A 23,526-nucleotide genomic window follows, 5' to 3' on the forward strand; every position below is an offset into this window, starting at 1 on the left:
TCTCCCCCTCTTTCCCTACCCCCTTTCTTTTTCCCTCTCCAAAATAAATAAATTAATTTTGACAGAAGAAAAAGAATACAGTTCAGTGACATTAAGTACATTCACAGTGTTTTGCAATCATCACTGCCATCCATCTCCAGGTGGCTGCTGATTTTCAATTCTAGTATAACTTTAAAGTCAGCCTTTCTGTTTCTTTACTCAGTATTTCCATTTTTCTAGTACATTTTGTTTTAAAAAATTTTAATTTGTTGGGGATCCCTAGGTGGCTCAGCGGTTTAGCGCCTGCCTTCGGCCCAGGGCGTGATCCTGGAGTCCCGGGATCGAGTCCCACATCAGGCTCCCTACATGGAGCCTGCTTCTCCTTCTGCCTGTGTCTCTGCCTCTCTCATGAATAAATAAATAAAATCTTAAAAAAAATTTTTTTTAAATTTGTTGATTGATTTTATTTCTTTGACAGAAAGAGCACACACAAGCAGGGAGACACAGCAGAGAGAGAGGGAAAAGCAGGCTCCCTGCTGAACAGGGAGGGACTCAATCCCAGGACCTTGGGATCATGACCAGAGCTGAAGACAGACACTTAACTGACTGACCCACTCAGGCGCCCCTCTAGTACATTTTAGTACACCTTAACATACTGATTTTTCAAAAACTTTTGAGTCTATATAGCTTAAAGATTTTTTTTTTGAAAATCGCTTTAATATTCTTTTTCCTCTGGACCTCAGGTGCTCAGAATTAATTACTGGTTTATGGTACATTTTCCTTATTGGTCCTTGGATGACCTGCTTTTATTTAGTTGGTTAGTTTTTGGTTTGTTTGGGTTATTTTGTAATGAGCTTGTCATGAATAGCAAAAGCTAGTATCACCACAGTAACCTACTTCTAACCAAATGGTTTCCCTCTTCCCTCTTCCATCCCTTTGCCTCTTCCAACCCAAGGTAACCATCATCCCAAATCCCATGTTCTTCACTTTTTATTTATTTTTTTTTAATTTTTTTTTTATTTATTTATGATAGTCACACAGAGAGAGAGAGAGAGAGGCAGAGACACAGGCAGAGGGAGAAGCAGGCTCCATGCACCGGGAGCCTGACGTGGGATTCGATCCCGGGTCTCCAGGATTGCACCCTCGGCCAAAGGCAGGCGCTAAACCGCTGCGCCACCCAGGGATCCCTAAAATGTATTCTTTTTAAGTGTATAAAAAAGTTATAGTGCAATATGTGATGTTTTGAGGCAACTTCTTTTACTTAATAAGATTGTAGTTTTGTGAATATTTTCCAGTATTTCAAATGTTACTAAATATTAACACTAGACCATGTTTGACTCTTAAAAGGAAATGATTGAAAACTATGTCCATTGGAACGAAGACATAGGAGAATGGCAGCTAGTGAGTATTACCTTCATCCTTTCATGAAATACTTATAGAGTGTTTCCTATAGACTGGGTCTGTGCTGGCTTTGGGGAGAGAAGGATGGTCCAGACAATGAATCAGATGAGAAGCCACTAGGGTGGATAAGATATTTTTCTAATTAACTATATCATAGTTACTATATTAGTTACTACTAATATACTAATTAATTATATTATAGTTACTATAGTTCCATTACCTTGGAAATGGTGTAGTTTAGGGCTTCTTAGGACTGTATGACCTGTAGATCCTTTTCTTTTCCAACATTCAAATTTTCAGAATGTTTTATGAGTGTAACATCAGTAAATCTCATAGTAATTTGCCTTGTTTACAATATTAGTTGCTAATTAAGACATTTTTCCTCCCTCTTCTTTATTTTCCTTTTTTGAGAAATGTGTTGCCTACACAGGAAATAACATGAGGAAGCAGACTCCAGCTCCTGATAAAAAAGAGAAAGATGTGAGTGCTTTTTTTTTTTTTTTGAACTACAGTTTCTTTATAGTAATGTGGGTCACTAAGTTGTGTTATCACTATGATATAAGTTAATCAGCTCTGCTGAAAAATAGGCCGATCTCCGAGAAGAGAAGCCTTTAGAGGGGTAATAGAGAACATTTCTACTCCCCTCAGTCATGAGAGCAAAAAAAAAAAAAAGTCATGAGAGCAGGCTTAGGCTTTGCACCACAGGAGGGGCATGGCGCTTCTTCAGAGCACTCTTCACCACCTCTCTAGGCCGTGGGTTGATAGAGACCAGAATGGGTCTGTACTTCTCAAAGCTAATCCTAGACATAAGTCAGCAAGAGGAAGTAGCAGATGTAGGGAAAAAAACAACAGTGTTCCTTTCCTAGAAAGGAATTTATAGTATGTCAGGGCTTCTTATTTACCACCCTTTGGTGAATACATTTGAGGTAAATGGCATTAGAAGAAGATATCCTTAGACATTTATTTGGTCTTGTGTCCTGCAGGTGTTTTCTAGGAGTTTATTCAGTATTTAAAATCTTCTCCTCAAATCTGGTTTAAATGCTTTCTATAAGAGTGTCTTTTGTTTGTTCCCTTTACTTAGCCCTTTGAAGTGGACCTTTCCCACGTGTATCTTGCCTACACTGAGGAGAGTCTCCGGCAGTCCTTGATGAAATTAGAGAGGCCACGGACTTCTAAGGGGAAAGCAAGGCCAAAGACAGGGCGAAGGTAAGGACTGCCTTTCAGCACTAGGAAATAAAAGACAGTAAGATATTCTAATTAGACACATTGAGAGGAAATTTAGTTTACATAATCAATATTTTAGTTCTATTAAAAAGCTGCATTTTAGATGTATTTAAATAAATATCAGAGTCCTTATGTAGTTACGATTTGAGTAAGTAAAAACTAAAGAATTAAGTCTTCCAACTTCTTTAGCCCCCTAATAGAGTTTAATTTACTTTGTTCTATCCAAATGTATTAGAAATCATCTATTATCTTAATTCCTTAATTCTTAACAGTAATTCTTCTATTGAAATGGTTAATTTGCCTACTCGACTCCCAAAGTCTTGTATTTGCTGCCTTGCTTTTCTATCATAAACATTGCCCCAATAACCTTGACCTTCTCAGTCACCATTCTTTCCCTCTCCTTTGAGTGCTGATTTTGACTGTTGAGTAGTCCATATATATCATATATAATAAGCCCAGGGAAATCAGGGCTGAAGCTTATTTTTTTCCTTACATTACTATCCTGCTTATTTAAGCTGATTGTAATACATGGGGCTCCTGTTTATTGATAGGAAATAATAAGCTTGATTTTCCCCTACTTTGAGTATGTAGACTTCTCAGTTACTTGTAAGATGAAGTTGTATGGTTTTACTATCTTTGTGTTACATAACATAGATGGTAACCTAACATTTATAAATTTGGTATAGTTGAACTCAGGAGGAATCAGTAGCATTTTAAAAGTGTACAAGTTTTTACCTTTTTTTTTTTAATCACATTTAGGTGCCAGTTGTTAAAAACTTTTCATATGTCAACAGAACCCATGTGTATAATACTTAGTGAATGAAGAAATCAAAGAAATACAAATCTTGTTAGATCTTTCGTTTTCCCATTTTTAATAAAGATATTTTCCTTTTAACTCTGCAGTTAATAAGAAAAACTACAATGAAAGGTGATGATAAGTAGTAAGGCAGTTGGCCTTAGCCTAAGAAAAATAGGCAGTGGTTGGGACTGGGGCAAAGTGAAGAGTGGTCTGTCTGGATTAAGTGGCAACTACCCTGTTCCTAGTTAGTTTTGGGAATAAAGGGCCTATTGTTTCTGGATCTTCTCATTTCAGAGGAGGAATGACATCTCATAGTTTTTAGTCACTTTCTTTTTTTTTAACCATTAGGACTTAAACAATTTGATAAGGTATGTGAATAGAGTTTTCAGAATGGTCACTTAAAAAATACTTCTTTTTTAGTTTAACATAAAAAAAAAAATTCATGGGCAGCCCCGGTGGCGCAGCAGTTTGGCGCTGCCTGCAGCCCGGGGTATGATCCTGGAGACCGAGGATCGAGTCCCATGTCAGGCTCCCTGTGTGGAACCTGCTTCTCCCTCTGCCTCTCTCTCTCTCTGTCTCTCTCTGTCTATGAATAAATAAAAATAAAATCTTTAAAAAAAAATTCATTTGGGCCTACATTAGATGAGCCAAACTTTTTTTTTTTTTTAGATGAGCCAAACTCTTACCATTAACCTTCGAAACAATAGATGGCCATAAACATAGCTAAATATATACAATATAAAGTTTATTGATAATGCATTACATTACCTTATGATGCTTAATGTGATATCCTCATTAAAGATTCATAGTTCGGGGGATCCCTGGGTGGCTCAGTGGTTTAGCGCCTGCCTTTGGCCCAGGGCACAATCCTGGAGTCCCGGGATCGAGTCCCACGTCAGGCTCCCGGCATGGAGCCTGCTTCTCCCTCCTCTTGTGTCTCTGCCTCTCTCTCTCTCTCTCTCTCTCTCTCTCTCTCTCTCTCTCTCTATCATAAATAAATAAATCTTAAAAAAAAATTCGTAGTTAGGTGTGCCAAGCAAAGTTCCAGTGAACATAGTACATTCATGTAGCATTTCCATTGGTTCCTACACATTGTAAGTTGTTGCTTCAGATAATTTGTGTCTCTTTTTTTTTCACTGAACAAACCTATACCTTCAGCGTGCCCCAGAGCAGATAATCAAGGGGTTCAAGTCTGAAGCCCACGTGGCCTGTCTAGTCCAATTTCAAAGTTTTCATCCACTCAATCCCTTACATTCTGGTGGTGGGATGGAGTGCCATGCTCTTGCATGTACTTCAGATGACTTCCCCTGGCCTAAAAAGGTGGGCTTTAATTGATCTCCTAACATGGTCAAACGTGTCAAACATTGGCCTGTTTCTAGACCTATGACCACCCTGTTTTACCTGCTACATAATGTAAAGTGTTTGCATTCAGTCTTCTAGAAAAGCATTCATGTTGTCTTTTTTCTCTTCTCCAAACAGAAAGCGTTCTGCAAAGCCTGAAACTGTAATTGACTCTTTACTTCAGTAAATGTTACAGATTTAAAGTCACAATAAAAATTAGTGATATTCTCATGTCTGGACAAAGTCTTTAATTAAAACACTGAAGACTATTCTGTAATTTCAAATAATGGAAGCTGTAATTCATGGAGTAAGACTGGAACTAATGACTTGCCTAATAAGTCTTAGCCAATATATATATATTAATGTCATATTGAAATTGTACAACTGATAATCCTTCAAATTGTTGTATTATGCTCCAGTTTATAATTGTGCAGGGAAGTTGGGGGAGCAGCTCTTACTATAAAGAGTTGCAGTTTAAATGTATACATAAATCTGCTAGTGATTATTCAGCTACTGTAAGATTAGGTAACTAGGTAGTCAAAATAGAAAACAAACAATGTATGTCCTCTTTTGCACACAGAAAGTAGCAGATCTCCTTGTCTTGTTGTTGTGCTGTCATATATGAATGTATGGGCTACATATATGAGAAATTATTTGATCTTAACACCTGCCTGGTCTGTTTAAAAATAATTTTTGCACTAACATTCATTGCATTTTAAGTATAAAATGACTCATCTTACTGATCTTTTGAGAATTTTATAATTCAACCGTCAACCCTTGGAAGTATACATGTTTAAAATACAAAAGTTGGAAATATGTTTCTTCTAGACTTCTCATGACCTTTTTTGCCACTTCAAGTCAAATGCACTTTTTTTGTTACGGTTTAGTGTTCTTTTGAAGCATTGAATTTGTACATAGATATAAAGGAGTCACAGTTGCAGAAAATTAAAAAGCTAATACCGGTCTTTGATCTTTGCCCATATATGTGTATTTTCTAAAATTCACTTTGAAGTATAACTAGTGGATACTTTTCTGTGTCTGAGTTCTAAATTGTGTTGGAAATTGCTTTGTATTTCCCAAATGAGAAAGGTCTCCATTTTCCACAAAATGCAACCAAAGCAGAAAACACTTTTGTTTTTATTCATATTTTATAAAAAAATTCTTCCCTCAGTTTCTTTTATTTACAACTTTCAGATCATATTCCTCTAAAACTAAAAAAAAATATGGTAAAATAAATTGTAATAGTTAGAATTGTTCTTATGTTGGCTGCTTACAAAATTTTAAATTTTTTGTAAGTTATGCTACTCCTAAACCACTTAATATATCTTCTATGAGTTTTACAATTGTATAATCAGCCCTGAAGTCCATTGGTTGCAAGTTTGAGACTTCATAAATAAGTATTTACTAAGTGAACAGTATTTTAATAAGTTTGGTTAAATATTGGTTTGTAGTTACAAAGCTGTGTGTAGAGTGGGGGTGAGCAAAGGTGGCATACTTGTAAGTTGGTGGTAAAAATGTGTCCCTAAATTTAAAGTACATTCCGGAGGTGGTGTACTAAATGTCCTGTGTATAGTGAATATTTTCTAGGTAATAAGAATTGCATTTAACTAGCAGCATTTTTTTTCCTAATGTGTAAGATAGAGGTTTATGACTTCTACGGGGCATTGTTTAGGTACTGTGAAGACTAGAGGTGAATTTGTATCTTGTGAAAGCTTTGTGTGTACAGAATATCTTGGCAATTGCAGTTGCACATTTAACTGTTAGTAATTGCTCTAGAGAAATCTTAATTTTACCAGTGGAAACAAAAGATGCATATTTCTTTTTAGAAGTCCTTATGTCTAGCCTCTAACCACCCAGTTAATAGGAAAGGAATAACTTTATTTTTTATTTATTTTATTTTATTTTTATACTTGAGCATAGTTGACATGGTGTCACATTAGTTTCAGGTGTACAACATAGTGATTGAACTGCTCTGTTATGCTGTGCTCACCACAAGGGTGGCTACCATGTGTCACCGTAACAGCGCTCTTACAGATATTATTGACTATATTCCCTTTGCTGTGGGAAAGGAATAACTTTTGCATTAAGCTTTAAAACATAGGACATTTAAGCCAGTATGTTAGATTTATTTTTCTATTCCACTTGCGCTGCAATAACAAAAAGAAATCTGTAAAAACTCAAAACATTGAAGAATTTACAAAACAGACCACTTTAGCAGTTTTTTTTAAAGGATTTACACTAGAACTGATTATACCAGATGTACATTAGATACTCATTTTATGAAATACCAAAATCATATATTCGAGCCAAGCTTGAATATCCATATGAAAACGTGGGATACTGACTTTAGAGCTATTAATTTAGCTTTAATCATAGCAATTCTGTGGTTTCTTCACATGTACTATGTCTTTGTCCAAGAAATGAAATGTTATGTGACTTCAGTGTTAATTTCATTAAAGAATATAGATGAAGAAACCTGCTCATTATTTGAAATATAAATAGGCAAAATTAAAATGAGTGTCATATATAAATAGGTTGTTGAGTAGATATTTTCTCTTTAATTTAAAAAAGTAATGTTTATTTATTAAAAGGAGCCTTGGTAGTATGTTAATTGTTTGTGGTAGGTTCTTTAATAAACCCTGTTTTAAAACCTCAATTATCTATACTAATAATTAGGATATTAAAATATACTAGCAGGCCCCCATTTTCATTTAAATTCTTGTAAAATATAAGCCTAATTAAGGTATGGGGGTGGCCTGCATCTGTGTGTTTGTCTGGCAAGTAGAGTCCATTTGACAAGGTATGTCTTCTTTTTTTCTGGGGAAACAGGACCTTTTTTTGCAGCAAGAAATTTAAGGGTACTTTAGGGGAGAGGGCATCGCTACTTCATCTGTAACATGTTTCTAAAATTATGGTTATGGATTTTGAGTGGTTTTTGTTTTCAGTCTTTTAAAAATATCTTTCCCCTTAACTCTTAAATTAAGGGAAATCCCTCTCTTTCCTACAGGGCTGTGAATTAAGGAATGGGTAGAGTTTACATTTAAGCACGCCAGTGTCTGCCCAATTTCTTAATGTATACATTTGTTTTCTTTTCACTTATTCTTTGTTCTTAAAATGCTAGAAGAAAACCTAGATCTTCCTAGTGCCTTTGAACCAATACTGCAGTTTGATTAATTTAAATCATTAATAACTTCAGTAGGATTACTACAGACTGTATACTGGCCAAAATTGCAAATCTTACAATGAGTTTGTTGCATTAATTTCAAAAGCCACACCTTCATTGTGTTTCATGTATAAATTATATTTGTTCACATGTATATATTGATATCGTATGTATACATGCAGCATGGTTGAGTTAGAAATAAAAATCTTTATCTAATACCTATAGTGGTGGTCTGCTTCTTTCCTGAACTATCTTGCGTTTATGTGCATCTTGATACTAATGGGCATGATCTTTACGCTTGGCATCGTAATTTTGTATGGTTTAAAGAACCCAGTGCGTCTTTAAACAAATCATTATGAAACAAACCTGGGAGAAAGGTTTTAAAATGTGCTTCTTCTAATTGATAACATGTATTTTCAGGCCCCCTGGGTGGCTCACTTGGTTAAGCATTCTGCTCTTGATATCGGCTCAGGTCATGATCTCAGGGTCCTGGGATTGAGCCCTCTGTGCTGGGCATGGAGCTTGCTTGAGATTCTCTTTCCCTCTCCTTCTGCCCCCATCCCTCACCACCCCATGCGCTCTCTTTCTCTCTTAAAATTATTTTCACCAGGGATCCCTGGGTGGCGCAGCGGTTTGGCGCTTACCTTTGGCCCAGGGCGCGATCCTGGAGACCCAGGATCAAATCCCACGTCGGGCTCCCGGTGCATGGAGCCTGCTTCTCCCTCTGCCAAGTCTCTGCCTCTCTCTCTCTGTGTGTGTGACTGTCATAAATAAAAAAATAAATTAATTTAAAAAAAAGAATCCCTATCTTTAAAAAAAAAATTATTTTCACCAAAATTTTTTTAAGCTTATACTCATTTATTCATGAGAGACAAATACAGGCAGAGACACAGGCAGAGGTTAGAAGCAGGTTCCCTATGGGGAGCCTGATACGAGACTTGATCCCAGGACCCTGGGATCACGCCCTGAGCGAAAGGCAAGACACTCCCTCACCAAAAATATTTTTATCCAAATTTTACTATCCTTTTTTACTAGGTGTTTGATAACAGAAACTTAAAGAGCTGTGTATGTGAAATGTATCTGACTAGAAGGTGAAAGGAGACATTTCTTAGTGCAAAAGTACTGTGAGTGCAAAAGTACTGTGATCTCTTTCAAAAACTTTTAATGAGTTTAATGTATCTGCAAAACAAAACATTGCTTGGATTATTGTTAATCATATATTCCTATAACAAACATTTATTGATTAGCAGGCACCGTGCTGGGCGCCGTGCTGAGTGGCCTGGCCTTAAGAAACTCACAGCCAGCACTGAGAAGTTTTGATTTGTCAGCAGGTCTCAGAGGACTTAAATGTGCTTTCTGCATAGGATAAGAGACTCCTCTGGCCCTTTCAGGACTTGCTGTCTTCTTTTTCCCCACTGCTAACTTGGGTCACACTCCTACATTGTGTAGAACATGAAAACAAGATGAAAAGCCTGCCATGGCCTAAGCAAGATAATAAATAGTTCCGCCTTCGCATCCTCTCCCCATCCTCCCAGTTGAGTTTTGGAGCTCTGACACTTTCACCAAGCCCTGGCACTAAGGCTTGCCCTCAGGAAACACTACAGCCTGTGTTATCAGGATGCTGCTGAGGACATTGTCCTTATGAAGACCCTTGAGAGGCTCTCTTACAATCAAGTACAAAAACAAAGCAAAAAATACAGCCAAAGACCAGCCTAGGGAACCACAGCTAGCCGGTGCTTGCGGGAGCAGTTAATACATTTCTGAAGCCACAGCCTAAACTTCAAGGGAGCTAGAGGAGCCTCTAAACACATGTGTTACAACAGTAGCTAAATGTCTCATTCTTAGGCTGTTTCATTTGCAAAGCAAATCAGGTCTTCAGTCCTCCTTCGGAAGTTGAACAAATGTGTGGGAAAATGATTATGAAGAGGCTACTTCAAAAAGAACCTGTTTCCTCTCAGCATTTATCTGGGCTTCCTGTGACCCAATCTTCAAGTTACTTTTATCAACGTTATCAGAACATCACTTTGTCTTACCCAAACACGTTTATGGCTCTGACTAAAGAATATGACAGATCACACATTCTTCCACACCTGCTCCCCTCCCCCACCCCTTGTCAGAGGGCTGGGGAAATTTTAGTTTTTAATCAAAGGCTTTATTTCTCCAGCGGTACAAAGGAATTTAACTGGGACTTTACAACTGCATAAAATATTTCTCAGAGTTGATAGTAATCTTAGTGAGAGGATATTGCCTAACTCGACCTAAAAGTACCAGAGTCATTACAGAAATATTATGTTGAACTTGATTTCTAACTCCATCATGAATTGTGCCACTCCGTCACCGGTGCCTTCTGTATTGACTGTGTGCCTACACCCTACTGAGTAGAAGGTCTTTGTGATGCTCACAGCCTCCCTCAGGAGGGAGAAGTGACCATGGAAATGAGAATGCCAGCGCAGCACGTTGAGGGCTGTAATTCAGGAGTGTGAATGGTGAGCTGCCAGGCCCGGTGTTCTTCCCCAGCAGCTAAGATGGTACATAGCACTTGTCTACCTGACCACAAGGTCAGAAGAGGCTTCTTCCCAGGGAAAGTGCTGTTGGAAATGTTGCAGCAAGTCGGATAAAGCGTCTTGGGCAGCAGGAGTAACATGAATCTGGATGCAGTGTACACTGGTAGGATATGGGACGAAGGGCAGAAGGCATCAGACAGATGAGCCTGAAAAGGGAAGCGATAGGCCAGGACCCTATTGTGAAATTGTGTCCTGTAAGGAATGGGAAGCCACAGTGGATTTAAAGTGGGTCCCTCACATTATTTGTGTTTTAGAGAAACAACATACAGAAAGGTGAAGGAGTAGCTAGTTGGGAGCTGGGAGAGCAGATGGTGTGCACACCTGGATCCTGGAAGCTCAAGTGGTCCCAAGCCAAAGGAGCCAAGAGCCCTGGCTTAGCTAGCTAGCTCCCTTGTTCTCTTTACTCATGTTGCCTATCAGGTACCCAGGTGTGCGGCCAGTGCACCAAACATCAGAACGTAATGGTGTTTGGTTAAACACTGGCTAATAGGAAATAAAGAGCAGACGGCTGAGAGCCTGGAGTGCAGCTAAAAGGAGTTATGGAAAGGATGGATCAGAAGAGCTGTACTGTGGAGAGCTGAGGAGAAAATGTCTGAGTGCTCAGGACGAACTCAGTTTGGGAAACGCTGGGCATGGCAGTAAATTCGATTTCAATTCTCTACCTGAGGATGGAATTCCAACAAGCTGATAACTTGGACCAGGGAATCAGCCCTGGGACCAGAGAAAGTGCATGCCTTGCTTTCAGTGGAAGCTGGTAGGAACGGAGAGGCTAACTTGAATGCTGATAGGCAGGATGTACTGTGCTACATGAGGAAGGTGTGCGCTGCCCTCTGTGCTGAAATTCCCCATTCTCAGATGATTTGGGCACTCCAAGAGGCCCACCAAGATGATATGTGGGAGAGAGTGGGAAAAGACAGGGCAGGATAACTGGCATGGACCAACCTACAGCAACAAGAGCACCCTGGTGCATCCCTAACTGGGGCCCAAGAGTGCTTTCATGAAAGACATTCAACCATAGATTTGAGTGAAACGTATTTTGTTCATTTATTCAATAAGTATTTCTTAGCTACTAATGCCAGAGATAAAATACATTTGGAGGCAAGAGGTGGCAACAGCTGATGGCAGGGGGGGGAGTGGTTCAGACTTCATTATGTCACTTGGTCCACAGAGGCGCGTCCCCTGAAGCACGGGCTGTGGCAAAGTTTCCTAAGTGAATGTGCTTAAATGGCAGCTGTCTCACCTTTCACTTAATCCCCATTTCTTATTCTTTTAATGTGTGTCCTCAGTTCATGTGGTCACGCTCTCTCGGTAAACTCAAGGGCTTATTATTGGGTGTTTCCATGCAGAGCCCAGAACCACCCGTCCGGAAGTAAATAGACCTGTTAGTTGCATCTTAACCATCGAAACTAAGCCTATGACAGACCTGCCTGGAGCCCGCATGTCCTTCCGATGGCCCCTTATAACCCTTTCTTCCCAACAATCTTTCCTTTTACCATCCTGGCCCTGTACACAAATATAACCCACAACTCATATCCTGTGGCAGACTACAGCTCACATTAGCCATTGAATGCAAATGAGTCTCAATCAAAGAAGAAAGGAAACTAAAGTTTTCGGCGTGGCCTTAGAAGGCTCCATGACTCTCTTAGTTACTTGCTGCCCTTGGCATGCTGGTATTTTATGTGGGCAGGGTGAAACTGGCTGTGGTCAGGGTGAGACTTTAAGCTTTTGATTTGTTCCCTTATTTTGAGAGGGTTAAAAAGATGTTACATGTTTTGGTATAATTTTAGTACTAGTATTAATTTTTGTCACATATGTGTAAGCGAGGATGAAACGCGAGTGCTCATTCACTGTTACTACATCCATAGTCTTGCAGAAAACTTGGCTTCAAAGGGCAAGTTTCAATAACTTGCCACTGTTTTTGTTTATTCTTTTACTTAAAATAATAGCTTTATTAAGATATATACTGAAACTATACTAATATACTATCAAATCTGTCTTTCTAAAGTATACAATTCAGTGGTTTTTAGTATATTCACAGAGTTACACAGCTGTCATCTCTATCTCTATCTAACATTTTCCTCTCTCCCAAAAGAAGCCCTGTGTCCATTAGGAGTCACTCCCTAGTCTTCTATCCCCTCAGCCCCTGGCAACTGGCATTCTACTTTTTACCTCAATTTTTTTCCTCCAAATTTTTATTTAAATTCTAGTTAATATATAGCATAATACTGGTTCCAGGAGTACAATTTTAGTGATTCATCACTTATAGCACCCAGTACTTATCACAAGTGCTGTCAATACCTATCACCCCTCTAGCCTACCTCTTGCTTCCCTCCCTCCATCAACCCTCAATTTGTTCTCTACAGTTAAGAGTCTCTTAGCATTTGCTTCCCTCTTTTTTCCCCCTTCCCTTATGTTCATCTGTTATGCTTTCTAAATTCCACATATGAGTGAGATCATTTGGTATTTTTCTTTCTCAGACTGACTTATTTTGGTAGCTCCAACCATATCATTGCAAATGGCAAGATTTCATCTTTTTGATGGCTGAATAGGATTCCAGTGTGTGTGTGTCTTCTTTACCCACTCTTCAGTCAACAGACACTTGGGCTCTTCCTGTAGTTTGGCTGTTGTTGATCTACTTTTGATTTGCCACTTCTGGATATTTCATATAAATGGAATCATGTAGCATTTTGTATCTGGCTTCTTTCACTTACCCTAGTGTTTCTAAGGTTCATCCATATTGTAGCATGTATTGGTACTTCATTTGTTTTTATTGCCAAGTAGTATTTTGTTGCATGGAAATACCACACTTTCTTTCATCAGTTGATTGACATTTGGGTTGTTTCTACCTTTTAGCTATTATGGATAATGCTGTGATGAACATTGGTGGAGAGATTTTTGTGTGGACGTAAGTTTTCAGTTTTCTTGGGTAGATACTTAACATGGAAAGCCAACAGTCTTCTGTCTTGCTTTCACTGATCCTTATTCCCAGACCCATTCCCAACAAACCACCCTCCCTTTTGTTTGTAATATTTATGGTTTTGCTACTAGCTATAGTTTGCTACTCTACTACTAGCATAGTTCCACAGATTTCTCAGTCACTCACTATGGGATTTTTTCCCCACTGTTTGTTATGAAAACTTATAAACGTGTATAAAAGCACAGTAGTATAATTAGCTCCAACGTACCCCATCCCCAGCTGCAACAGTCATCATCTAGTGACCACCCCTGCCAACTGGTTTTTGATTTTCCAACCTTGGATATTGTGTGTTAATTTCTGTATTGAAAAGTGAGGGTTCACTTCATTTATACTACCCCTTCCAAATTTTTTATAGTAAATTTATTTTCAGATCTTGTATTACCTGTGCAAATTTGAATACTTAAATCTCTTGTTCTTATTCCATCATCCTTAGACAATATTGTTCAACTAATCCCTTCCCCAAGTGAGCTACCTTTCTTTCCTTCTGCTTTTACCTATCAACCATTTCCAGTTATATCTTTTGTGTCATTAAGTTGATAGCATTTAGTCTGTTCTATAATTACAGTTAAATTGTGCTTTGTCTGGTGGTTGGTCCTAAGACTTAAAAATCAAGGGAATTTACACTATCAGGACTTTATTTTTTTTTTGTTTTGTTTTTATTGACGTTTGATTTGCCAACATACAGTATAACACCTAGTGCTCATCCGTCAAGTGCCCTCCTTAGTGCCCATCACCCAGTTCCTGCCTCCCCTTCCGCAACCCTTTGTTTGTTTTCCAGACTTAGGAGTCTCTCATTGTTTATCTGGACTTTAAATGTTGTTCAGTGCAGAGCCATGTAGTGTGCTGGAGCTCCATTTTCCCATCTTAGACTCAGTGTGATAACCGTGTGCCAGTGGGAGAGGAATGTTTTCAGCATTCAGTTAACACCTTTTTATATTAAATTTTATATTAAATTAAATTTTGAATTCATTTAATTTTTTTTAATTCATTTAATTTTTAAATATTTTATTTATTTATTTGACAGCTCGAGCAGAGGGAGCAGCAGGCAGAGGGAGAGGGAGAAGTAGCCTCTGTGCTGACCAGGGAGTCTGATGCAGGGATCAGTCCCAGTACCCTGGGGTCATGACCTGAGCTGAAGGCAGATGCTTAACCAACTGAGCCTCTCCAAGTGCCCCATTGCCTTTTTTTATTCAACATTAGTTCGTAGGTAGTAGTACTCATGGACCCACTCTGCAAGCTCTCCTATCATGTACATCTTGCATGGCCTTGTAGTCTTTAATCATTTTGTACATTATGTCCTGCTCTGGAAAGGGAACTCCTTGAGAGGGGAACGATTTTTCTTCTTTTACCTCTATACCAATTTTAGTCTCTTAGTAAATTAAATTGGTTTCCCCAAAAGTTGTCAAGTAAATATAGCCAATGCCATTGAAGTGACACTGTGCTGTTAGAGTCTATATATATTTTATTTTATTATGTTATAAATATATAAATATTTTTAAAATAAAGCTATTTAAAAAGTCATAAATTAAAATATTCAGCTTCAATGCCTGTAGTATTTCTTCTGCATGATCACTTTTAGCCTTTCTAAGAAGTCTTTCAGTGTACTCTTCTTGACTTCATTCATAGAACAGGTCTGCAAAAAACCCAAAACATTTCATTAGCTTGCATTGCTAGATCACTGAGTCAGGTCTCCTCTGGCACTTGTCACCTGAACAATTCTTTCCAACCAAGGCCTTCAGTCTAGTTTGCATGAGAATCTGTCTCTGCCAGTAGGCCAGCATGGTTTCCTGGTCTTCTGTACATTCTAGTCTAATTCTGTGCTCCTAGAATTGGTCACTGTACTGTCACTAACCGTGTACCGTTAGGGGGTGCCGCAGACTCCAGAAAGGTATGTCACAGCTAAGTACTGTTCAGGGCTATAACATGAGGTGTAGGGCCTTTTGCATGGCTGCCTGGACTGCTGAGAGAGAGATTCATTCCCTTTGCCCTCCTGCCCATAAACAGCAAGACTCCAGCTTGACAGCACCTCAGGTGGAAAGGATTCCAGGTACCTACCCCAGGTCACTGCTTTAGTTTGAACCTCAGCTCTATTAATTACATTGTTTAGGACAAACCACTTCATTTATAAAAGCTTCAATTTCCTCCCTCGGTAAATGGGGACAATTGTGCCTACTTAAATGCTAATTAAATGGATTAAAAGAGAGAATGAGTGTAGTGTCACCTCCCTCTTCCTTTTCTTTGCCTTAAGAATCAGGTGACAGGCCCAGCAAGGGGATGAATGCCCCCAATTCCTCCATTTGGCACTAGGTAACATCTACTCTGAGCTCTTCCTCTTTCCTACACCATCAATTCTCCCCTCTCTGCTGGATCATTCCCACTGGTGTGGACATATGCCCCACCTCAAAAGAGCTTCCCTTACTGCTGCCCTTCAGTTCTTGTTCTGTTTCTCTGCAATCTTATAGCAAAACACCTCAGAAGGGTTTTCTGAACTCACTGCCCCTTCTTTTCACTCCTCCTTACCAGCATTCTCTGTGGAACCTGCTCAGTCAGGCTATTATTCCAGATCCAGTGGCCATTCTCATCTTCATCTGACTTGACCTTTTGGTACACTTGGCACATTGGATCTCTTCTTATGAAGAGTTTCTTCTCTTCTGTCTGGGGCACCATACACTCTTCAGTTTCCCCCTTCCTTCACCAGCTACTTCTAAGTCTTTTTTGCTGGATCTCTTCCTGACCTCTTTATGTTAGAATGCTTCTGGGCTCAGTCCTTAGATCTCTTTTCTATGTCATGCAGGTCTAGGACTTTTGAATAACATCTTCTGAGGACTCTTTCTTTTATAGAACAAGTTCTGACCTCTCCCCAAAGCCTCAGTCTTTTCCAATAATCTCAGCATCTCCACTTGACTATCCAAGAGGTACCTCAAACTTAGTATTGATAAATTGAACTCCTGATCTTCTGCTCAACCTCCAGCACTGCTCTGTGCCCAATTTTCTGGGCACCAGCCCTCTCCCAAAAGGCTCAGGCTGGGAACCAAGAAGCCCCTTTTTACTCATTCCCTCATCCCTCACAATGGGTCTTCTGGCTCTATTTTTATTGTTTTTTTTTTAAGATTTTATTTATTTATTTGACATAGAGAACACAAGTAGGTGGAGGAGCAGGCAAAGGGAGAGGGAGAAGCAGGGAGCCTGATGTGGAACTTGATCCCAGGACCCAAGGATCATGACCTGGAGCCCGAAGGCAGATGCTTAACCTACCAAGCCACCCAGGTGCCCCTTAGCTCTATTTTTAGTTATATCCCAAATCTAACAACCTCTTTTTTTATTTTTAAGACTTTATCTATTCATGAGAAACAGAGAGGCAGAGACAGAGACAGAGACACAGGCAGAGGAAGAAGTAGGCTCCATGCAGAGAGCCCGACATGGGACTCGATCCCGGGTCTTCAGTATCACACCCTGGGCTGAAGGCAGCACTAAACCGCTGAGTCATCTGGGCTGCCCATAACAACCTCTTTTGCTCCCAGTCTGTGGAAACTACTATTATCTCCAACCTGGGTTACTGTGATGGCCTCCCAGTAGAACATCTTGCTTCTGTGCTTAGCTCTTTTCAGTTTATTTACCACACAGCAGCCAGAATGATTATTTTAAATCATATAAATCAGATTGTAGTCTGTTCAGCTCCCAACTCTGTGGGTGCGTCCTGCCATACTTGGGGTAGAAACCAAAGACCATGTGTAATCTGCCAAAATCCCCCTTGCTCAATCTGATCCAACCACCCAGTCTTTCCTCCTGATCTTTGAACATGTGAACCTCATTTCTACCTCAGGGCCTTTGGACAGCTATTTCCTCTGCCTGGAATGTTATTTCCCCAGCTAGTCATTTAGCCTGCTCCTTCACTTAATTCAAATGTTTGCTCAGATGATGTCACCAACTGTTAAATCATCCCTCTCCCTCATGACCCCTATATTCTTCATTCCTGTATTTTTGTTCAGAGCATTTATCTCTCCTGGACATAATATTACATGTTTGTTTGCTTTTCTAACTCTCCCACTAGAACATTCTGTGAGACCAGGCACTGTATCCTGAGTGCCTAGAATAGCACCTTGCACTCACAGACCCTCAATAAGTATTTGCTGAGTGAATGAATGGGTTGATTAACCAAGGGTATTATGACTCTTAAGGAGGAATGTTTAAAAGTCAGGAGCCAAACTGTAGGTATGATTCAGATTACCTTGTTTGCCATGCTGCTGAGGTTCCTGTGGAGTCCTCTGAGATATCTGTTGGAGCAGTTGTGTGTATAGATCTGCCGCAGTACAGTAGCAGCTCTGCAGAAGATTTCCTTATCGCTTGTGTTCTAGAAAGATAAATATTGCAGTTAGCCATGTGCTAGCCCTGTTTTGAACATGGGACAGAGTTTTTCTTGTGATTGCTTTTTTCCAGGAAGACAAGTGGAGAAATGTGAGTTTGCTCAACTGTGGATCAGGTATTGAGATAATTCTTTCATGTGAATGAAATGACAGTAAATGACCTCTCCTGATTACCTACAAATGCAGCAACCTTCTCATTTCCCTTGGACGGTTTTGCTAAAAGGCTGCCCGAGTAAAGGTGCTCAGCTAAGTAAATGACAGAGCAGGGATTTGAATGTAGAACCATATGTCTCTGCCCATGATGTCTATTTCTCTCTACCATGCAAGCCTATGTGAGCTTGTAGTCACATTGCTCTGTCTCATTGTCCTAGTGTCCTAGAAATCCTGCATGGTCGTCAAATAAATGATTGTCCATCCTTTGGCCTGGATATTGGTGGTTTGGGCAGCACTCTCCAGTTAGCTCCACCATCCCTCTCCATGGGAAGTGGCAAGTGTCTGCAAAGCCTGGGGTCTATGTGAGGAGGTGAGACATCTGCCCAAACAGCTGGAGAGGCATGCCAGGATCAGGGCTAGGTGTGAGATCAGAGGAAGCTTCTGGAAGAGGGTGCAGTTGAGCTGGGCCATGGACACAACTTCTGGAAAAGGCCTTTGGCCTAGGAGGTATAGCATCAGAAACACTGTGAAATACTGGCAGCCCAGATGTATGTCTGGTCACATGGCTATTTCTGGAGATGTCTGGGCCTTAGAAGAGGGAATGTACAGGTGGGAAAACAGCTTTTTTTGGGAACCTGGCAGAGACATTGTGACTTAGTCTAAATCAGGCCTGGTGTGTCCTGTTGCTTTCCACTGAAGAATAAAAACATGGAATGTGGGGAGTGGTCTAGCTTGAGCCTGATTCAGCTCTGATAAAGCTATCTCTAGCCTCTGCAAGGACATACTTTAGTTCCTTGCCCTGCAAAGTGTGGGCCAGGAAGCAGCAGCATGGTCATCACCTGGGAGCTCATTAGAAATGCAGAACCTCCAGCCTGCCCCCTAGCCGCCTGAATCACAATGTACATGAACAAGATCATCTGGGGATTTATATGAGAAGTACCGTGGGGGTGGAGGGGGCGGGGTTAACTGCATTTTTTTTCTGATTATTAAGGAAATATATGTTTACTGTAAAGGTAATATATAGTCATCAAAAATGAATTCACTCATTATCCCACCAGCCAGAGATAACTATTGATACTTTGATAAATATCTTACCATTTTTAAAAATATTTTTTTAAAAACGAGGACCAACTGTTGATACCGTTCTGTAGCCTTTTCACACAATAGATAGTTCAAGCATTAAGTCATTCAGTAGTATATAAGAACATGGGATGGGATGCCTGGGTGGCTCAGTGGTTGAGCGTCTGCCTTTGGCCCAGGGTGTGATCCTGGAGTCCCAGGATCGAATCCCACATTGGGCTCCCCGTAGGGAGCCTGCTTCTCCCTCTGCTTGTGTCTCTGCCTCTCTCTCCCTGTGTCTCTCATGAATAAATAAATAAAATCTTAACAAAACTAAACAAAACATAGGATTGAGAGCTACATGGGAGCCCAAGGCATATTTGAGCCACAATTGGTTAGTATTCTACCATTGCAGTTTTTTGCTTCTGTAAAATAAAGTGGCAGTGAGTCATCTGTGTAAATATTTGTGTTCATCTCTTATATCTTTAGGCAAAATTCTAGAAGTACATTTTATATTTTAGGGTTTTTCCAGGAAGATCTAGACCCAGACTGAAGTAGGATCCTGACCCAGGATCCTAGCCTGCACAAGCTTCCCCTTTACCCTGTGGGCCTTGATGGACCATTGGCGAGGACTTTGGAAGGACATGTACTTAGTGAACTTGCCAAGAGCCCTCCTGGGTTCTGATTGTAGTTGGAAATTAAAGAGCAACACAAGCATCTCTGGACTGTGAGAGTCAAGAAACCTCCCATAAATCTCCATATCTTTGGAGGCTTAGTAAGTGAGCAGAGGTGGGGAAGCTAAGGGGGAAGGCAGACACTAAGCTGTACGTGCACAGGTGCATACCTGTGCTGCTGGAGAGAGAACAATGTGGTTCAGGAAGACCAAAAAGACAAGAGCCCCTTTGCTTATTTTTTCATCAAAATCTCATGAGACTTTTATAAAACTTTGGCTTGGAGCCTAGAAATTAAACTGCCTCTGTTTTGAGTATATGGCCTTATAATACAGGAAAACACCCTCTAGGCAAATTCTTCAATGTACTTTCCAAAGACGATTGGGATATAAAGGAATTGAAGAGTTCAAATCAAATGGAAAAACTCTAAAAGAACTGATTCTAAAGGCAGTTTTCATTAAGACTTTAAAGTTTTAGTTCCATTGAAATTGCAGCTACAGGATCCTACTATGAACTACTGAATGACCACTGGCATCTGCTTGACCAGCTTTCGCTGCCTGACAATGTCTTGTGTGGCTCAGGAGGCACACTTTGACAGCCTGGTGGACCTTGCAGTTCAGGACTGCTCAAGAAAAGAAACTGCACTGGGGAACTTAGGCCTATGCTAGATAGAAGCCTAACACTCATGGGAATATCAGCAATTGGTGGAACACGATTTAGGGCTGCTTCTCTGGCAAAGATGCTGTTAGATTTCTAACATGGCTCTTGACTAGCTTCATTTAGGGCCATAAAAATCTAGTCCTGTGTGATCCCGGAGTTCCAGGATCAGGTCCCACGTTGGGTTCCTGCATGGAGCCTGCTTCTCCTCCCTCTGGCTCTCTGTGTCTTTCATGAATAAATAAATAAAATGTTAAAAAAAAATCTAGTCCTGTTTGTGTTGTATTCATTATCCCCACCTCAGCCCACATTTAGTCAGCTGATGCTATACACAAGAAAGTCTTTTGCTTCTACTTAAAAAAGAAAAAGATTTGAGAGTTGGTGTAGAATTCTGAGGAATCATGGATTTGACCTCTCTTTGAAAGTAGAAAATACCTTCCACTAATGGTCCACCCAAGAAATCTATCACAGACCAGTCAGCTTGCTTGTTTTCTACTTTGCTGTTTCTCAGACCACCTTAATTTCAGAGATGCTGGGTAAACATTGCCTGTGAAGTACAGGATTTAGATGAGCACTTTCTTTCCAGCAACTACCAAGAACAGGATCCCACCTGACTTGAAGATAATAGGATTCTTGATCCGCCAAAGAAAGAAAACTGATACAGTGGATTTTGGAAAGATGTCTTCCTTTGGGAACACCAAGATACCCACATACCCCATTGATGGGCTTTGAAAATAACATCCTTTCCTTATTCTGTAGTATCCTAGTAGATAAGTAAGCAGGGCTGCGTCTTTGAGGAAAAGAAAGAATGGAACGAGGAGATTGGTAATCCTTGGAATAGAAGCAGTTTGAGGAAGGCATATGAGACAGGTAGGAATGAAGGAGGACAGTGGGGACTTTGTTTCAGCAGATGTCTACCCATGCAGTGAGGGACCTGTGTGATAACTGATGAAGAGGATGGCCAAGAGCAGCAGATAGGTTGTGCAGCTTGGCCTGCACCTCGGCAAGGATGAGGCTGGCTTGGTCTTCTAGAGATGGCTCAGAGTGGAGTCACAGAGAGTTGGATCTTTTCTAGCCACCAGCCCCTCCTTCTTAGAATGATTGCTCCTCTATAACCAGTTTTTGCCTTTAACTAAGAGTTAGATCATTTTACATTAACACTTTCCACTAACTCAAGAATTGAATTCCAACCAACTTTCAAAATCACTTTCATATCTTCAAATGTGGAAACTGAGGCACAAAGAGATACAGAGACTGGCTAAAGGCCACATAGCTAGTTAACAGCAAAAGTGTGCCTAAAGCCACAGGCTGTGTGTCACTTCAAGACACTCGGCACTTTGGAGCCTAATCCCTGGCTTTGATAGAGCCCTCCCAGCAGTGCGGTGCCATCTGGAGAACCCAGGCACAGCCCTGTAGGCTCTTGGCTATCTCATATGTATATAAAATGTTGATAGATGATATTTATATATTATATAGTTCCATGTATGTATAAAATCTCCAAGCCCTTCCAGCCTCCTGATAGAGTCTGAAACAGGATGAGATGCTAAAGGACAAAATTATATAATATATATTATACATTATGCATTAATATATATGGCTGTATTACATTATGTATTATTGTATATTAGATTCCTGGACTAATCTTTAATGAGATGAGATAGCCCAGACAGAGCCTAAAGAAGTTTCCCTCACAAGGTAGGATGAGTCTGTTCTGTGGCCTGGGTGCTGGGCCTACACAGCTCTACTCCTGGCCACCCTATCCTCTTCTAGTCCACGTGGAAAGCAGGTGGTTAGGAGACCACTGGTAAATTGAAGCTTTGGGTTTTTCATTCTCAGTCTTGTGTTTCCATGAAAACAGGAACTGATGTGCACAAACCTATTGACATGGCTGTAGTCATATGTTTGTCAGAGAAAATGTACTATCAGCTGTCAAATCTGTCTCCTCCCACTAAAGATAGAGGGGCGGGGGTGAGATGGCACAGGAGGCGGAAAGGCGAGATGCCCAAGCAGCCAGGGCCAGGGATGAGTGGGGAACCCCTGTGGCGGGACAGTTCCAGACTGGGCTGGAAGGGGCTTGGCAGGACATTGCAGGCGAGGGTCTTTGGATTGCCACCCCCAGAGCCAGTGAGCTGTTAGGTGACCAGGCTGCGGAAAAGGAGGGGCTCTGGCGATACCTTCTCTGTTGCCGTAGGAAGTCTCTTAGACAAAATGAAAGCTCCCCCAGCCTGTAATCTCCATATCTATTTTCGTGACACTATTTGTTTTTTTCAGAAATGTGCGGGCTGGAAAAACTCTCCTTCAACAAGCATTTATTGAGCACCTCCCGTGTTCCCGGTACTAGGCTGGGATATAGGAGGAAAAGAAGGAGCTATCCCTTGACCAATGTCTGAATTAAGATCACAAAATCCAAGCTCTCCACTACACATCTTCTAAACCATGTGAAACCAGAAACACTAAAACATGCTTGAAAGTAAAGATCAGAATTCTCATTCTTAAAAACCTCTAACACCTTCTAGTTCATCTGGGTCTATTCACTTTCTTTTAAAGAAAAGTTTCTTGTTCAGACACTTGTGGATGGCTTTCCTCTCCCAAGTCACTCATGAGCCAAAGCGGACGCCGGGACAGCTCTTACCTTCGGGGCAGTGAAGACGTCCTTGACAGTCAGCTCCATGCATGAGTCCTGGCCCGGAATGAGAGAGCAAGAGACAGTCACTTCCAATTGTACAGAGGGATGCTTGTTGGGCAGCCCTCACTCCCTCCGACCAAGCAAACTTCCCACAATCCCTCAGGACAGAAACGCTGCTGCAGAGCAATCTCTACTCTGCTCCTTGTCCGTCACCAACCACCAACTTCTCTGGAAGCTGTGATGTTCTTCTCAGAGTCTAAGAAATACCCACGGCATCTCCAGAACATCTGGAGAGATGGTGCCAGATAGCTTACTCACGTTTCTCGCTGTGAGGATGTTCAACATTTTGATGATCTCTTTAATAGTAAGATTGAAGTTATGTCCGTGGACGAAGGTGCTGGTGAGTGCTAGTAAGCAGACCAGAGTTGGAATCAGTTGGGAGGTGAGACCCATTAATAGATCTCTATTTGCAGTGACAATAGCAGACAAATCAGTTTACTAGGAGAGGCTCACAATGCAATTCTGACAGATATCTCTATATATATAGA

General features: G+C 40.5%; 2 protein-coding genes across 4 annotated transcripts in view; one reads left to right on the forward strand and one right to left on the reverse strand.

Moving 5' to 3' along the window:
- Positions 1 to 23,526, forward strand: part of KIF3A (kinesin family member 3A) — an 84,914-nt gene that overhangs the window by 48,403 nt on the left and 12,985 nt on the right. Inside the window, exons 14-17 of one of the 3 annotated variants that reach the window (XM_055302148.1) lie at positions 1,327 to 1,380; positions 1,792 to 1,860; positions 2,462 to 2,586; positions 19,546 to 20,579. In XM_055302148.1, the coding sequence (XP_055158123.1) occupies positions 1,327 to 1,380; positions 1,792 to 1,860; positions 2,462 to 2,586; positions 19,546 to 19,582 (285 nt within the window). In that variant the 3' untranslated portion in view covers positions 19,583 to 20,579. Of the gene's footprint in view, positions 1 to 1,326; positions 1,381 to 1,791; positions 1,861 to 2,461; positions 2,587 to 4,882; positions 4,976 to 19,545; positions 20,580 to 23,526 lie in introns of those variants that run through there. The other 2 variants (XM_055302147.1, XM_055302149.1) reach the window with 2 other exon arrangements.
- On the reverse strand, positions 14,822 to 23,431 carry IL4 (interleukin 4). The gene is made up of 4 exons (XM_055302151.1): positions 23,297 to 23,431; positions 22,985 to 23,032; positions 17,677 to 17,799; positions 14,822 to 15,081 (listed from the first exon to the last, which is right to left on the reverse strand). Exons 1-4 carry the CDS (start codon positions 23,429 to 23,431, stop codon positions 14,989 to 14,991), a joined length of 399 nt encoding a protein of 132 aa, XP_055158126.1. The 3' UTR covers positions 14,822 to 14,988.

Source organism: Nyctereutes procyonoides, unplaced genomic scaffold (genome assembly GCF_905146905.1).
Source record: "Nyctereutes procyonoides isolate TBG_1078 unplaced genomic scaffold, NYPRO_anot_genome, whole genome shotgun sequence".
Lineage (NCBI taxonomy): Eukaryota > Metazoa > Chordata > Mammalia > Carnivora > Canidae > Nyctereutes > Nyctereutes procyonoides.

Coding starts and splice junctions, on each gene's coding strand:
- IL4 (XM_055302151.1), bottom strand. CDS start 23,431: ATGGGTCTCACCTCCCAACTGATTCCAACTCTGGTCTGCTTACTAGCA. Junction 23,033..23,296: donor ACATCCTCACAGCGAGAAAC/GTGAGTAAGCTA, acceptor ATTCCGGGCCAG/GACTCATGCATGGAGCTGAC. Junction 15,082..17,676: donor TCAGCAGCATGGCAAACAAG/GTAATCTGAATC, acceptor GGTTTTTTGCAG/ACCTGTTCTATGAATGAAGT.